The sequence below is a fragment of the Pleurodeles waltl genome, chromosome 1_1 (genome assembly GCF_031143425.1).
Source record: "Pleurodeles waltl isolate 20211129_DDA chromosome 1_1, aPleWal1.hap1.20221129, whole genome shotgun sequence".
NCBI classification, from domain to species: domain Eukaryota; kingdom Metazoa; phylum Chordata; class Amphibia; order Caudata; family Salamandridae; genus Pleurodeles; species Pleurodeles waltl.
In genome coordinates, this window is record NC_090436.1 from 429288164 (window position 1) to 429306592 (window position 18429).

The following is an 18429-nucleotide window of genomic DNA, read 5'->3' on the forward strand; positions in this document are numbered from 1 at the left end:
AACCCGATGGCGGAAAGAAAACAATCTAAGATGGAGTCGACGCCCATGCGCAATGGAGCCGAAATGGGAGGAGTCCCTCGATCTCGTGACTCGAAAAGACTTCGAGCCCAACACTAGATGGCGGGATATGCACAGCATGTGTATCTGCAGCTACACATGCCATCGGTCACACACACACACACATATATATATATATATATATATATATACACACACATATATATAAATATGTATATATACACATATATATAAATATGTATATATAAATATGTATATATAAATATATAAACTTACCTGCTCCTCGCGCGCGGCTCCTCTCCTCCATCTCCTCCCTCAGGCACAGGTTCCCAGCCTGCCCTGTGGCCAATCCTGACACTGCTCACAGCAGCTTCAGATTTGGCTGGGAGCACCCTGGCTGGGTGCTCCGACAGACTGGGAGCCTGTGCAGGCTCTATCCAGCCCAGCAACTGTGGCCGGCGAAACACACATGCGCTTTGAGGGGAGTGCACAGTGCACAGTGCACTCCCCTCGGTGCTCCCCACACCTTGGCCCTGCCCCTTCCACCATGAAGGGATAGTAAACATAGTTTATCATCCCTTTGTGGTGAAAGGTTTGCAACTTCGGCTGCTAGCAACGCTCCTCCACTCATATGGAGGAGCCGGCCCTGCTAACACTTTCATCAGTGTGGGTTTACTGTGCTGAGAAGTTTAATACCAAACTTAAGACATCATGGAGCTGTGGAATTCGAAATGACAAACTCCCATCTCATGTACTTTATATTGCCACATTTCACTTATGTCTAAAAATGGACTTGGACACTGTAGGGGCATGATGTTCATGCAGCTATGCCCTCACCTGCGGTATAGTGCACCTGCCTTAGAACTGTAAGGCCTGCTAGAGGAGTGACTTACCTATGCCACAGGCAGTTGTTGGTGGGCATGGCATCCTGAGAGGGATGCCATGTCGACTTTACCTTTTGCTCCCCACAATTGTACACACAAGTGGCAATGTCAGTGTGCATGTGCTTTGTGAGGAGCCCCTCAGGGTGGCATCATACATGCTGCAGCCCTTGGGGACCCTCCCTGGTCACAGAGGGGTGGGCCATCCCAAAAGTGGCACTTTCTTACAAAACCCCTGTCTCTTAGTTGAAGTATAGGAAATTATTCACTGCCTTGCTGATAAAAACAAAATTAAACCATCGAAAGTTGACACCAATCGTTCTTCAGTTGACTCTGTGATAAAGGTGGCTGTTCTGAAAGCCATCAAAAGTCAGTTCATTAACAAATAGCTGACTTAAAGAACGACTAAAGGTCTTTTCCAGGCTTTAATAACAGCAGGGCCAGGTCAGATAATCTAACCAATATTTACCCTATACCATTAAATTCAACAGGAAACACTACTCTACTTAATAAAGTAACTTGGCAGTGACAGAGCCCTAGTCCTACTATCAAGAAAATAGATTCTAATAAAGTTTAAGACCCCTGAAAGTTACAACCTCAAGTACCTTATATACCTACTAATTTTACCAGTGCTCATGTTAATATAGAGGATCCAGAGGTAGAATGCCCATGAGAGAAGAAAGTCGAATAGCAAAGTGTGAATAAAACCAGGTCCCCCAGAGTAGAAAACAGCAGGTGGAGATAGCACCTAAGTATCCTGGGCATCAAGCTGTACATTCTTAACTCCTCGTATCAAAACAAATATACAGATAATAAGTTACAAAATTATTACACGTTGAGATTATATCACAAAAAACAATGTGTATATGAGGATCCATGAAACTGAATCACAAAAGACAAGCTCTATTCACTCTATAAAACATCCTGTCTAGTCACCCAGAAAGTAATCTAATTCATTGTCTGTATCGAGACCCTCCTCAAATGTCTTAAGCCTCAAAATCCACAAAGCTTCTCATTGCCGAAGCTGTAGTTCCGAATTTTCACCCCTCATGACATGAAATAAGAAACCTTTATGTGGACCCTGCCTGGTACATGCACAGGTATGAAAAGAGAACGGGTATCTTTTGTCACCCAATTTAACTGTTCTGAAATGCTCAGCAATCCTCTTTTACAGGTATGATAGCACTCCCTGCGTAGATTCGGTTGCATATACAAACCAAAATATAAATCACAAAAGTGATGTACAGTTAATATTAGTCCTTACTGGGTACATTGGACTGTTATAAGTAAATTAAGTGGTCTGCCTTAGCTATCCTAGACATGGAACAATCACCATATTTGAAACAAGCACATACAACTCAATAGGTCTTGCATTTGTGAGAGTTAAAACTATTGGAGTTGTAAATTACAATGTCTTTTACCTATGTGTTTTGGTTTAGAGTGTGGTAGATGTATGCTAGGTGCCACGGTAACCCTCCCAGGCCTGTTGCTGCAGGAGAAAGGACATAACAAGGCCGTCATCTTGGGAGTGTTTTTGCCTCATTCCTACAGGCTGGCTGTGATACCCTAGAGATGCAACCCTTTCTAGTGTGTTTACTTAAACTTTTATAGCACCAAACAAGCCAAAAATAAGCACCTCTATGACATTTAACCTGGAGAATGAGGGGGTCGAAAGAGTTGGGAGCAAAGAAAGGGGGGCAGCCATATATCTCTCTGCGTTGAGCTTTTAAAGGAATTATTACTCTTCATTGGCAATACCAGCCTAACTTTTAAAAACACTGACTGTATACAAAAAGAATAACAGAAAAGAGAGCATAACTCAACAGGAGGCTTCAAATGTGTGCAGACTGGTGAAACAGAGCTTCAATGGTAGATCAGCCGACAGGATAGGTTCCAGAGGTGCAGCATCTGTGACCTTGGGTCAGTGTTTTAAAAGGAGGTATCGAAGGGCTGGTACTCTGTATTCATTTAAAGCAGTGCCTTGGGTTAATAGCCTTATGACAGCCCTCGGCTCAGGACTGGACTCTGTCAAACAGATACGTGTACATGAATCTCCTGGGCCTTGATCATGCATTTCACTGCATACATCTGCGCACTGGATGATGGTTTTGATGTGAGAATTATCTTTGTTGAGGTGGCTACTCAAAATTTGAAGTCTTGACCTTGCCATTTGGACCACTCAAGAGTACTGCAGAAAACCTGGTTTTGGACGATAAGAGTTTTTTTTCACCTAGACCTCTGGTGTCCAGTAAGGCTACTACAGGGCTGGTTCACTGGCATTTTTTGGGCTAAGAAAAGGATTCAAATGTATGTTTTACTTGGGAATCCAAGGTAGGTCCAGAACCAGGTCAGTTTCTTGATACCCACATAAGATCAATGACGTACAGATAATTTATATGGACCTCAAATTTCAAATATTTGTAATGTGAACAAAATGTGTGATGCAATTATGTAAAAAACCCACTTATGTACACTATTTAAATTGTCCATGGTCTTTCCACTGTAGCCTGGTGCGAGCCATATTATAATAACCTATCAATGTTGTAACAGAGACAAATCTGGACTTGTCATAGAGTCTATTTTTAGTCTTTGCTGTCATACAAAAAAAGACTTCAATCACAATGACACATTTGGGTTACAGAAGTACAAGCAGTGGTTGATAGGGTCAGAAGATCATATCTTGACATTGATTTTCCATATACTTGGTAACCATGACAATCAGAAATAATGCATCGAGTTTACATCAAATGATGCATGAGAACTTAGTGGAGTGGTTACATGAAGCTTGGGTTTGGAAGAGAGGACAGCAGGTTAAACATTACTGGATTGTGACAGACGATGCATGGATCATTATACATAGGAGTCCAGAGGGTGCTAGGGAAGCGCTCTGTACCTATGACAGCGGCTGTGGGAAGTATTCGAGGTGAGGCCTCTTCAAACAGGATGCAGTGCTATTCGAGCACTGTTTTAGACAGCGATTCTGGAAGTGGCATCTGCAAGGTCGCAGTAGTAGTGTGGGCACTGTCAATGCCATGACACCAGTGAATTATGAGAGGAGTAAGTGATGGAGTTTGCTCCACTTTTGGGTCCTGATATGTTGCTCTTCTCACTGTGGCACCGTTGTGTTCGCTTCTTTGTGCTATAGGTTTAGACAAATGGCTCCCTCTACTCATTGAAATATTTCATAGAGGTCCAATTTACATCCAAAGGCTAGATTTGTTTTGCTATCAGGCTTGAGGCTGTAAAGTGCTCAGGTCTTGAGTCATGACTCCTTTTCCAACATTTTGGACACAACAGCTTTCACCATCTTCTTGCCTAGATCTAACCTATGTGCGTGGTTGATAACCCTCCGGAGGTTATCAAGAACACATGCTATCCACTAGTGTTCAGCACTACTCAAGTCGGTTGGTTAATGCACTCACTTCAGAGGTCTTGACAGAACGAGAATGTCACAGATTACAAACATGACAAAGCTTCTTCACCTCTATCTCTGCAAGGTAGAGGTAAATGAATTACATCAATTTTGTTACGAATGGCACCTGCTTTACAGAGATATGAAATGACAGAACCTGTATTACCATGCCCTATATACAAAAAAAAACCAACAAAAAAAACAAAAAAAAAAACAACAAGTTATTCCCGGACTGCCCCAACACGCACCAGACAAAGAACCCTAGGGGAGCGGATGAGACATAAGGTCTAGAGCTGCCAACTTTTGAAACTGGGGAACTAGGTTCGAGTCTCGGCACCTACCTGCTCAACATCCTGTGATTCGTGGCAAATCATTTAATCTCCCCTTGCCACCAAAAATGAATGTGTTCTTGTAAAATGTAAACAGTGCTCATGTAAAGCGATGTAATATTTTTGTATCGAGGTCGCGCTCTAAAAAAAAATGCAAAAAACAAAGCGCCTGAATAGCTTCATGTCCAGTTCACGCTACATTAAAATGCAAAAATAAATGATTAAAGAAGACCCCTCAAACAAAGCGAGGGGCGTGGTTAAAGCCCACAAAATAGATTTCATGATGTCAAGAAGAGTAGAGCTTGTACGCTGCTATGCTCAACCTAAAAACCATTACCACTAATATGCAACGAATTATCTCATTGTGTACCCCTAGGGTAACTGGGGCTGGCAATGTGTCTTAATGTAATGCCCTAATAAGAAATGTGATGTATGGTTTATGGTTTAATCCTATCATCAAGTAAGAGGTGCCAGTGTCTATTTAATACCTTACTGATATCCCCATTATTCCGACCATATGTAGATGTAAGTCTAATCTTATCTGAAGACTTGCTCGTCATTACTCCCTGATCACTAAGCATTTGTTCTCTATTCAGCCTATGCACCGTCAGATGCTCCTTTAACCACTCGTGTCATCCTCTCTGGATAAATCTCTTCTCAATGTCTAGCATTATGTATGAATTCTTCATCTGAGCTACAATGTCTTCTTGCTCTAACCATATCGCTGTAAGAAATGGCTTTTATTGGGTGTCTGGCTTGGGCACTTGTGTGTAGCACTGAACTGCATGATGTTTCCTTCCGATACATGCGGCTCCTTAATTTGGTCCAATCAACAAATAATTCTACATCTAGAAATTGGATCTTCTAAAGTCATATTTCACAGTAAAAGACATATTACACATGTTATTGTTCAGGTAGGTCACAAACTCAATCCCAGTCCCCATCCATACCATCAAAACTTAATCAATATATAAGGTGTTGTATCCATTCCACACCCATAGAGTCCAAGACCCATTCACCCTCAAACCACACCATACAAAGGTTAGCGTGGGAGAGAGAGCATCTGGAGCCTATTGCAGTCCCACAAGTCTGGTGGTACCACTTACCCTCAAATAGAAAAACATTATTATGCAGGACAAGGCGTACCATCTCCAATAGCATGTTAGTGTATAATGGGAGTTCAATAGGTCTTTTGTTGAGAAAATGGCTGTCATTCCAAATTCATGCAATATTTGGTATGTAAAGAACCAACGTCCAAAATAACATACCATGCCATCTGACTAGACAATGTCAGTAAGTATATTTAACACATGCTTAGTACCCCAAATATGTGAGGGTAAGTTTATCACAAACCGTTGTAGAAACCCATCATTGAATGGTGACAATCTCGCTGTTGGTCCCTCAACACAACAGGTCTCCCCGGGAGGAAGGGAGCATCCTGGTGAACTTTGGGGAGTGAGTAAAGACATGGATATCTAGGCTTCTAAAGCTTTAGAAAACATATTTATCAAAAGTAAGAAGACCATCATGCCAAAGTTCGGTCCTTGCATTAATCTTGGTAATTAACTCAGGAATAGGGCTTCTGTGAAGACGGTTGTGACATTTTATATTTCCCAGCTAACTTAGTATCTCTTTAGTATAATCTGACTTATTCATGATCGCTAAACAGCCTCCCTTGTCTGCCTCCCTGATTATAATCGGCTCGTTCTCCTGGAGGGCTCCAAGGGCCATCCTCCCCTATGAACCCAAATTATTTTAGTGCAAGTCACTGGCCTATGTATCGATTTCTCCTTCAGTTTGTTCAAATCCTTACATACATTCCTTTAATAAAAACAAAAAGTGGTTATCCAATGGTAAATTGAGAGTCCATTTGGATTTATTCTTACATTCACTATCCATACTCAAACCAAAATCTATACACAATAACCTAGCTGTATCGCCAATATTAACTGTATTAGTAAGAGAAAGCAATATTGAAGTATCTGACGTCCTGTATGGACTAATCACTCATAGGTCTGTTGTGCCTTATATCTGTCTGTATGGGAGGACAGGCACAGAAATATTTAAGTTTGTTTACATATAAACTTCCAAACATCAACCATAACCATATCTAAATTAGTAACTGGACAGAAACTCAAACCTTTCTTGAGTACTTTAATCATAACTGGGGTTAGTATTACATCAGAGAATATGACAACCTGGACATCTAAAACTTATTTTGAGAGCGGTGAATTATTTCTTGCAAGACCATTATCTGGTTTGCATCCTTACTCTGTCTTTTGGCTGCTCCATCTAAAGTATCTGCAGTAAAAGCACTGGAGTAAACTTCACATAGAAAGGAAGGACTAATAGGCTCTTTGAAGAGGGGTGTGACAATAAGAATATGATCACAAGGTGTGGGCCTGTGTCACTTAGCAATTTGTATGTGCAAGATTTTTGTTTTTAAATGTTAGCTTTGCCCTTCTTAATAGGCAACAGAAGGATAAGTTACATACCTGTAAATCCTAGTTCTCTTCCAGGGGAATCCTTAAAGTCATAAGCACTGACTATTCCAGCCAACGTCCGGGGACCCCAGAGCATACATAAACACACATATATATATCTTAAATGTATATGTAAGAGTGAAAATTGTGTAGAGAATTTTAGTGCATATATATTATATACATGTATAAGCAATTATGCAGTCTATGCTGACAAAACAGGCTAAAAATGTTTTATTTTTGTAAAGCTTTTATTTAATAAAACTCTCCCAAATAGAGTTAACATCTTTCAGTAATCCAAGAAGAGAGCATACCATGCCTCAGAGGTGAGAGTGAGGTGACAGTTGGGCTACAGTTAGGTCAGTACTATTTTACGGTGATGAGAAGAGTAGAATAGAAGAGTAAACTGCTGAACTTCCTGAATGACACCCAGGGAGGAGTGCGGGTTGCTTATGACATTGATGAGGATTCCCCTGGAAGAGAACTAGGATTTACAGGTAAGTAACTTATCCTTCTCTTCCAGTGGATCCTCATCAATAGTCATAAGCACTGAATAGATTAGCAAGCCCATCCTGCATCCCTGCGATGAAGAGGTAGAAGCAGAAACAGCTTACTTATTCTAGCTAAATACATTTCTTAAAGAAGCCTGACCCACTTGTGTTTGTCTTAGCATCTGAATCTAGACAGTAACTCCTTGAAAAAGTATGCACCAATCTTCATGTTGCCGCTTTGCATTTCTCAGAAATAGGAACATTCTTCAGAAGGGTTATTGTTTGTTAGTCAATTGGTAAGTAAATACAATACAGGAGACTATTCACTTAGAAACAGTTTGTTTTGAGGCAGCTAAGCCCGTTCTCATGGGGCCATAGTTTACAAACAATTGATCACAGTGTCTTATATCTTTAGTCTTAAACAGATAAAACGTTAGCACTTTTAAAATTGAAATAATGTAAAGTTCTTTCTGCTGGTGTAGCAGGTTTAGGAAAGAATGCCAGAAGAGAGGTGGTCTGGTTAATATGAAAATCAGACACTACTTTAGGCAGGAAGCCTGGATCGGTCCTCATTACCTCCCTATTATCATGAAAAACTGTGTAGGGTTCTTTGGAACAGAGAGCCTGAATTTTGCTGACTCTTCGGGCTGACGTAATGAAAACAAGAACAGCTGTCTTCCATGTAAGATGTTGCAAACACGCTTTGTGTATAGGCTCAAAGTGGGAACCCATGAGTTTAGACAAGACCAAATTCAATTCCCATGGAGGGGAAGGTATATGAAATGGTAGAAAAACTTTCCTTAAGCCTTCTAGAAAATCTTTAACTACAGGCATCGTACAAAATGATGCTTGTGAGGGTGATTTTCGATAAGCAGTAATGGCTGAAAGATGTACCTTCATCGATAAAAATTGCAAACCTGATTTTGCTAGGTGAAGGAGGTAGGGTAGTATGACATGCTCCTGACCTAGAATCGGATTGGAGCCATTCTGGATACACCACATGTAGAATCTTTTCCACTTGAATGAAAAAGACTGCTGTGTTGAAAGTCTTTTAGACTCCTTTAGGATGTTCATGCATTCCTGCGAAAGACCTAAATTAACATATTGCAGGAATTCAGGAGCCATGCTGTCAAGCTGAGCGAGGGAAGGTTGGGATGAAAACCTTTACCCTCTAGCTTGTGGAGAAGATCCGGTCTGCAGGGAAGCCTCCTGTGAGGTTTTTCTGTTAGGTAGAGGTAAGCCGTGTACCACCATTGACTGGGCCATTAGTATCATTCTGGTTTTGGCCCTGTAGAATTTGTTGATCGCTGTGGGAATCAGGGAAATTGGTGGAAAAGCATAGAGAAATGACTCTGACCAGTCTATCAACAGAGCATTCCCCTTTGCCCCTGGTTGGTCAAACCTGGATGCAAAGCTTGGGCATTTTGTATTGTTTTCGTCGGCAAACAGGTCTACCGGAGGCTACCCCATTCTTGGAAAATGTTTTACGATGTTGTTGTGAAGCACAGCAAGATGTGTCTGAGAAGCTTTGGTTGAGAGTCCACTTGTGTGTTCTCGACTCCTAGGAGTTGAATAGCTGTGATCGAACCTCCTTGCTAATAGCCAATGCCAGATGGTCTGAGTCTCTCGAGATAGGAGGCAAGATCGTGTGCCTCTCTGTTTGTTCAAATAGTACATTGTGGTCCTGTTGTCTGTTTGGACTAAAAGAGAGCTGTTCTTGATGGATGGATACACAGACTTGAGGGCTAGATGAACTGTTTGCAACTCTAGGAAGTTGATGTGGTATTGCTGTTCTTTTCCAGACCACAGGCCTTGAGCTTGGAGAGAGTTCATGTGAGCTCCCCAGCCGTGAAGTGATGCATCTGTTACAAGAGTCTGAGTAGGAGTGATCTGATGAAAAGGAACTCCTATTAACAGATGCTGTCTGTGGCTCCACCACCATAGTGAGATCTTTGTTACTAATGACAGAGTCAATTTGTCGTCTGTCTGCGAACTGACTCCACTGATCCTCTAGATTCTCTTGGAGAGGTCTCATGTGTAACCTGGCAGTCGGAACAATGAAAATGCAGGAGGCCCAGGAACCCAGGGGTGAGGTCATTTGTCTGGCCGTTGGTTGCAGGGTGTGAAGGATACTGTGACACTTCTTTGCTACTGATAATAGTCTCTCCTCTGAAGGATACACTTTTACGAGGTTCGTATCCAACGTTCCTCCTAGATAGTGGAGCCCCTGGGTTGGAGTCTATCGATTTTTGTAGATTTACTTGAAGACAGAGGTTTCTGAAGGTATTCAAGCTGAGTTTTAGATGTTGTGTGGTCTGAATTGAAAAGCTGCTTTTCAGTAGCCAATCATCGAGGTACGGGTAAATGAAATTTTTTTTCCTCCTCAGGTGTGCTGCTACTACGGCTACACACTTGGAAAATGTGCGAGGAGCTGACTTTGTTCCAAAGGGTAGTATCCTGTACTGGTAATGATTGGATGCAACTACAAAGTATAGTAATTTCTGGTGATTCTCTGCCACTGGGATGCTCTGCCACTGGACTACTGCCCCCCAGACCTAAACACACCCCTAAATTTAGCATTTAGGGTCAACCCTGAACCCAGGAAATCAGATTCCTGCAACCTACAACAAGAAGGAGGACTGCTGACCTGAAAGCCCCACAGAGACGATGGAGATGACAACTGACTTGGCCCCAGCCCTACCGGCCTGTCTCCAGACTCAAAAAACCTGCACAGCGATGCATCCGACAGGGACCAGCGACCTCTGAGGACTCAGAGGTCTGCCCTGAAGCCGGAGGACCAAGAAACTCCAAAGAACAGCGGCACTGTTCAAAAACTGCAACAACTTTGCAACTTTAAAGCAACTTTCAAAGAACTCTCTCTTCCCGCCGGAAGCGTGAGACTTCACACTCTGCACCCGACTCGAGCTCAAGAGAACCAACACAGCAGAGAGGACTCCCAGGCGACTACGATGACGTAAGTACCCTAAGTCGACCCCCCTGCACCCCCACAGCGATGCCTGCAGAGAGGATCCAGAGGCTCCCCCGGACTGCAACTGCCTGGTAACAAGGAACCCAACGCCTGGACCAAGCACTGCACCCGCAGCCCCCAGGACCGAGAGGAACCACCTACCAGTACAGGAGTGACCAGCAAGCGGCCCTCATCCTAGCCCAGTCTGTGGCTGGCCCGAGAAGCCCCCCTGCGCCCTGCCTAAGTTACCCCCGGGTCCCTCCATTGCTTTCTATAGCAAACTCGACGCCTACTTTGCACACTGTGCCCAGCTGCTCCTCTGCCACTGAGGGTGTGTTTTGTGTGCCTGTTGTGTCTCCCCCCCCCTCCAGTGCTCTTTACCTGCCAGCAGACTGGAACAAGAGCACACGTTCTCTACATAGGCACCTCTGTGTTCTCCATCTCTGCACCTGACAGGCCCCATGTTGCTGGTGCTGTGGCTTTGGGGTTGCCTTGAACCCCCAACAGTGGGCTCTCTATGCCCAGGAGACTGAATGTGTAAGTGCTTTACTTACCTGAGAAACCTAACCAAACTTACCTTCCCCAGGAACTGTTAATTTTTGCACTGTGTCCACTTTTAAAATAGTTTATTGTCATTTTAACTAAAACTGTGTGTACTACTGCTTTGAATCAAAATTCTATACTTACCTGTGTGAAGTACCTTGCATTGTATGTGCTTACCTCAAATCTTGAATCTTGTGGTTCTAAAATAAATTAAGAAAATATATTTTTCTATATAAAAACTATTGGCCTGGAGTTAAGTCTTTGAGTGTGTGTTCCTCATTTATTGCCTGTGTGTGTGTGTACAACAAATGCTTAACACTACCCTCTGATAAGCCTACTGCTCGACCACACTACCACAAAATAGAGCATTAGTATTATCTAATGTTCACACTATCAACCTCTAAGGGGAACCCTTGGACTCTGTGCACACTATCTTTCACTTTGAGATAGTTTATACAGAGCCAACTTCCTACACGGTGCGACAGCTCTGAGAAGCAGGATCTGAACCCCAGTAATAATAAAATACTATAGCATGGGGATGACACAGCCAGACAGACATGGTCATGGTGGAAGTGTTCCTCTCAGAGTTCAGTATGAGGAGGTGTTTCGAAAGGTCACCTCACTCTCTGAATGACCATCCATGCAAAAAGGATGATGGCACATTAAGGAGAGGTCTCTAAAAGAAGCTGATGCCGAGCCCAGAAGATTTCATGATGGTGGTGAAGTGAAGTATGAGAACCCAGACGTTTGTGCATAGGGGAGTGGGGTGGGTGGGGCTTAGAAAGCTGAAATTGTGGAGGCCTAGAAGTTTCTTCTCCATCCTCAATTGCTCTCTCTTGTAGATCTGCTGGAACACTAGTCCAGAATTTAGATGGAGGGGTATTCTTGGGGAGATGACTCACTCTGAAACAGCTGAGAATTAGTTTTTTAAAATCTATTTGAGTCTTATAGCACTCCTCCCTGGCAGAAAACATGTCCATTACTGGGCTTTAGTCACTGCCTTTGCAGCTTCCTGGACCTGGTCGGCCCTAGAGCACAAGTACATTGTTGAATCTTTGAAGCAGAGGTGGGGGAAATATGCATCAAGGGTGTTGCATAACCAAAAGATAGAGGAGGGGGAGCTATGAACCGAGATTTGTGTGCAGATGTATACGGGGTAGGAAAATCATGCTGTAAAATTTGCTGTGTTTGTTTTTATTTAAAAACAGTGTCCGCCACCAGATGTAGACTATTTGAATGACTAAATTCTACTGTGCCTGGTAGTGCTCAAAAGCTCAATTTCCTGTGACATTTCACAGTCACAAGAATTGGACGTTTTGAACACCATTTTGGACATCTCACAAATACATGCTTCGCCTTATGACATTCAGAAGTGGCAGTAGAATGCTGATGAATAGTTCCAAGATTTCTCTGGTACTAGTGCCAAAAGAACCAGCATCAACCAGGTCATTGTCCACCTTCAGACCAGTTGGGACCTGAACTGCTTGGAACATTTTGGCCAGACCAGTCAAAGCAAACTTCTTTTGAAATTCTTGAGCCACTCAAAATTCATGTTTTGATTTAAAGGGTGCAACAAAACATATATCTGAACTTTAATTAATACGACTCAATTAGTGACCTGATGTGAACTCTCATGCACACTGTTTTGTGAGTATGCGTGATCGGGGTGATATTAATCTGAACACAGAATGAACTTGGTTTTGTCAGTAATTACTAGTCCCACAGAGATTCCCCTCATTGGATCTGCAAGACATTTCCTTTTTGTATTCTGCATACTGAAATAAGGCTTAGCAACTTTGTTTTTGCAATAAACAAACTAATCATAAGGGGAATGTAAAGACAAACTGCAGCTTGTAGGATATTGTCATGCTTGGGTTTTCTTTTCTTTCAAGGATTGAAGTCAATATTCTTTGGAAGCACAGAACATTCCTGGGGTGCCTTGTGAGCTGGTCTGTACATATTCTGAGGCAATTACACATGCACTGTCCTTGGAAATTGCGTGGGTGTGGTTATTATGTATCCAGGTCACAAAGATTATGCAATTCTGTTAATAATCTCTGGGGTTGAGTAACAAATCAGTAACACATTCAGTTCCACTCAAGAGCGTATTTCACCATAGGAAATTATTAGGAATATAGCACTACAGAATGGAAGGTCTAAGTGGTTGATTTTAGTGTGCATTAAGAACACTTTCTCCCAAAAAACGTCATAGCTGTGTTACAATGCATCCTTGTTGCAGGTGGATGAGTCTTGTTGTGTTATGTTTTAGAGCTTTTATTTTCATTTGCTTTTTCCTGACCAATTCACCTGAAGTCACTTCTTCTGCTATGTTAACTGATTCATGGAGGACTTTAGGTCCATGCAGCGTCTGCAATCAGTAGCAGAGAGCAGGCCACATGCCATTGTTACTGTGTCTGACATACTCCCTTACCTTTCCATGGTACCATTCTTTTTACACACACACAATGACAAAAGGGGTTTACTCCAACAGCTTGTTTCCAGCCACTAAGAAATCAACCCTTGTTTCCTTCACTTTGACCCAGGCTTCTCTTTTTATGTTGCATACTTCCCAACTGAAATTTGAGGCATGTGTGTCACACTTGAAAGAGCTGAAGGCATCTCCTTTGTTGAGGGTGGGGAGGGGGATTCCTATGGGCTACGCAGACACTCGTACCAACATCAGCTATGAATGGACTGAAACTGAAGACTAAGACTTAAGTAATATCTAATAAACTTATGTTTTCTATTGAGCTAGCCATAGAGGGTCAGATTACATACCCGTTGGACTGTCACTTAAGAACGTAATATAACTTAATAAAAAGAAAGTTAAAAAACTATCAGAGCACATTGATAACCAAAAGCCTTTACATTATGTCCAGCTAGCATTATATTTCTCTAAAAATGTGTATTTAAATAATTATGTTCAAAACACTGATACTCACAGGTTTATTTAAATGATGGCCCACAGAATCTGCTAACGTTCCAATAGCATCATAAAGTATGAGAAGGTTTTTATGTTGATATTTACTAAAGGCGAACACCAGTGTATCAAGAATATAAGCAAGATAGGGGACAAGCTCAGTACAGGCTTCTTCTTCCAGCGTAGCAAAGGCACTACAAAGTAAAACGAACGGATAAAGGTTACTTACAATTTAAAAAATAATCCAATTTTCCTCACACAAAATGGTTAGAGTAATGATTGCAAGCCCAAACAAATTCACAGGCCAATTCAGTTGAATAATCAGTTTAACACATTTTCTTTTTGTATTTTCACTGAAACACAATCATATGCATACTTTTCCATGGCCAACATGTTATAGGGAGTTTGGAGTTACAACTGGGGAACAACTTAGACAGAAAAGTCTCTTACATGGTGATGGACATACACCCCTGCCCAAAGTACCCCAAACGTATTGATCCCCAATGCTGATTTTGTTGTCATGGGTAAACATGGATCATGGTTGTGACCATGACATAAGGATGTCTCACTGACTGCAGTCTTTTTGGACCAAGAGGGGTGTCCAAAGCACTACCCTGATAGTAGTGAAGAGCTACTGCTTTTACCAGGAGTTAGGCAGCACAAGCATGATGGTGGCAGCATAACGTGAAGTGATAATTAACAGTGAATAGGTCCTTTTCACCTCTGTAACTGGAGACAGGTCTACAGGCTTATTTTAAGTTCCACCGCTGTATGCTTAGACCTACATCGGTTTGTTGTGACGTTCTGTACACATGTGCTGTGTGTGTCTGCCTGTGAGTGGTACAATGCAGGGACAGTACAGTGCATTGCGTGTATTCCTTTAACATTAGTGGGACAAACTGGAGGAAGGGAGTGTCAGTGTAGGAGGTTGGCCTAGTGTGTGGTGGACACCTATGGTGTTGGCACACTATACCAAGTCCAGGCATCCCTGATAAGTACGTGTTAAAGTTTCTAGGAAGCCAGGGCTTTCTAGTGGTAACTGTGCTGAGCAGTCAAGACTTACCTAGGAGTGTGAAGCACTTGCAATATCACAGTAACTTATCACACAAGAAAGGAACCACACAGTGTTGCAAAAATATACAAGTTACTTACCTTCGGTAACAAAATATCTGGTAGAGACATTCTAGTTGCAGATTCCTTACCTTAGAATTTTCCCCCAGGCACGTCAGTAGGTGGCATTGGTGACTCAGCGGGCATCGAAGTCGCCATGATGACTTCAGGAGTAGTACATAGACACCACCTCAGAGCAGTGAGGTCAGTTTCTTTTAACTACTTATCACACGAAGTGCAGAACCGCTAAGAGCACTGAGATTAGTGTGCCAGAGCTAAAGACCTAACAGGGGAATCCCTGTCCCTAGAAATCAGTTCGCAAGCGGGGAGGGTGGGTGGCTTGGTAAGGAATCTGCAACTAGAATATGTCTCTACCAGATATTTCGTTACCGAAGGTAACTAAGTTGTACATCTGATAAAGAATTCTAGTTGCAGATTCCTTACCTCAGAACATATACCCAAGCAATGCCATCCTCAGAGGTGGGCTGCGAACCAAGATCATACTAGAAAGTCCTGCAGGACCGAACAACCATAGTAGCCGTCCCGACAGGCCTGACTGTCCAAGCAGCAATGTTTCACAAACAGGTGCAGGGATGCCATCATAGCTGCCTTGCATATATTCAGGACCGGAACTCCGTGTGCTAATGCAGTGGAAGCAGCAGTTGCTCTGGTGGAATGAGCACGCAAGCCCTCAAGGGGTTTCTTCTTGGCCAAAGCGTAGCAAATCTTGATGCAAAGAAGTACCAATCGAGAGACTGTACGTTTTTGCAGCGCCTTCCCTTCCTTCACACCTACATTTCCAACAAAGAGCTGATCGTCCACCCAGAAACCTTTAGTACGATTAAGCTAGAATGCCAACATCTTTTTGGATCCAGTCGGTGGAGTCTCTCCTCCTCATGGGAAGGATGTGGAGATGCGCAAAAAAGTAGGCAAGGTGATGGACTGGCCTACATGAAAAGGTGTAACAAATTTGGGAAGGAAGAAAGCCTTAGTGCACAACACCACTTTGTCAGGGTGCACAGACAAGATTGGAGGCTTTGAAAAAAGAGCTTTAAGCTCACTTACTCTGCGAGCAGAAGTGATGGCAACAAGAAAGACAGTTTTGAAAGTGAGGAGCCGTAAAGGGCAATTGTGCATCAGCTCAAAGGGAGTACACAGTAAGTAAGTAAGGACAAGTTTGAGGTCCCACTGAGGCATGATAAACGGAGTGGGATGAAATAAATGGGTGAGGCCCTTAAGGAATCTACTAACAACAGAAGACTTAAAGAGTAAAGGCTGATCAGGCAACCTAAGGAAGGCTGAAATAGCTGATAAATAACCTTTAGGGGTGCCCAAAGCAGAGCCCAGCTGGGCCAAAGAAAGAATGAACAAAAGAACCTCAGAAAGCTGTTACACCATGCCACAAATTTATGCCTACGACAGACGTATACAGTTTTGGTGGAGGGACACCTGGCTGCAAGACTACATCAAACTTTGGGTGGAAGGACAAAGGCCATCAACTGCAGTTGCTCAAGCTCGCATGAAGGCGAAGATTGGACAGGTTCAGGTGGAGAACCATACCACCCTGCTTCTGCAACAGAAGATCTTCCCGAACGGGCAGTCCGAGTGGAGATTTGGTGGCCATGCTCAATAGCTCTGGAAACCATACTCTCCATGCCCAGTCCAGAGCCACCAAGTTTACTTGGGTCAGGTCGTTCTTGATCTTCTTGAGTATTCTGGACAGAAGTGGTATAGGCGGAAAGGAAGCTGAAGTTCCACGTCTCCAAGCGAGTGCCGCCTAGGAAACTCCAAGGTGCAAAACAGCAGAAATTGTGGGTTCGCTGCGGAGGTGAACAGATCTAACCAAGGCTCTCCCTACTTCTGAAAGAGACCTTGTGCCACCTCCGGATAGAGACGCCATTCATGATCGGCTATGCATCGACGGCTGAGTTGGTCTGCTCAGGAGTTCAAATAGCCCGCCAGATGTTGAACAACGAGGGTGATGTCCTGATGTGTCAGCCATGTCTAGAGGCATAGCACCTCCTGACAAAGCGTCCAGGACCCTACTCTGTCCTGTTTGTTGCAGTACCACTTGGTGGTAGTGTTGTCTGTGAATACTTGCACTACTTTCCCTTTGAGAGAGGGAAGAAATGCTCTCAGCGCAAGTCTGATCGCCCTTCAAAGCAAACCAGTGGTTTGGGGAGGCTACCCCTCCCAACCCAGTCACACCTATTTCCAAAGGGAGAGGGTGTTACCTCTAGAGAGCCCTGGCTTCCTAGACACTGTCTACACCTCACTAATAGGGGATACCTGGACCTGGTATAAGGTGATAACACCATAGGTGCTCATCACACACCAGGCCAGCTTCCTACATTTAGAAACTAGACGCTTAGATCCTACTGGTGCAGGTAAGAGACTAATTAACAGGCCAGAAAGCCCTGGGGAAACTTGCCTGCCAGATGGCACTTTGCCACTGGAAAACGTTTGACTTTGCTAAAGAAATTAACTACTAGTGGGAATTAACCTGAATGTCAGCTATATTGAATAGGGAATAACCATCAGTGTTAGGAAAGAGGAGTGGGACTCAAGGACGCATCTAAAACTCTAGAGCCCCAACCTCAGGGGCCCATGTGTACTGTTTGTGAATGTCGTATTTTTGTATGTGTTCATATATAAATGCTCCCTTTCCAATGAAAGCAAGCATTTGACTGGACAAGCATGTAATGCTACTGCTGAACATATGTTGAGTTGGAAAACTGTTCACTCACCTATTTTTCACCCCCCATCAAGGGAAGCCTTGGACTGCTCGACCCCTGTTACTATGGAGTCAAGTGCTGAAGGAGTACTTGTCCCAGGTGCTCAGAATTCATAGTAGGCCAGGCCCCGGGATACCAAGTGTAAAAGGCCTCAACACCCATGGTTTGGCCTGTAAGCTCCTGCTTGGCCCGTTGCCCTCTGAAAAGGGTTCTGACAGCTAACATTTAAAAACTGAGAAGAAAATGAGAAATCAAATATATTGGAGCAATTTATTTTTACCACAAAAAAAAGGTGGCCACTAGATGCAGGACAATATCGACTAACTGGGGTGTACGGGAGGGGGAAGGACTGAAATAAAATCAATAATTAATGGAAGGTTGAAACAAATAAAGAAAAATTAAGTCATCTAAGTCGGCCATAGTCCCTTCATCCAATGGCCTGTAATGTGGAACTCTAGAAGGTGGAATATTGGCAATGGAATTCCTGGGGTAGAGAGGCTCTGTAGGACAGCCGTCTATGATTGGTGGAAAAGCCTATACAA

At 43.1% G+C, this 18429-nt stretch overlaps 1 protein-coding gene across 1 annotated transcript in view; it reads right to left on the reverse strand.

Annotated features, from left to right (window-relative positions):
• The window catches only part of TNPO1 (transportin 1), a 1170250-nt gene that overhangs the window by 308328 nt on the left and 843493 nt on the right, over positions 1–18429 (reverse strand). Inside the window, exon 13 of the mRNA XM_069224095.1 lies at positions 14065–14236. Coding sequence (XP_069080196.1) covers positions 14065–14236 — 172 coding nt within the window. The remainder of the gene's footprint in view (positions 1–14064; positions 14237–18429) is intronic.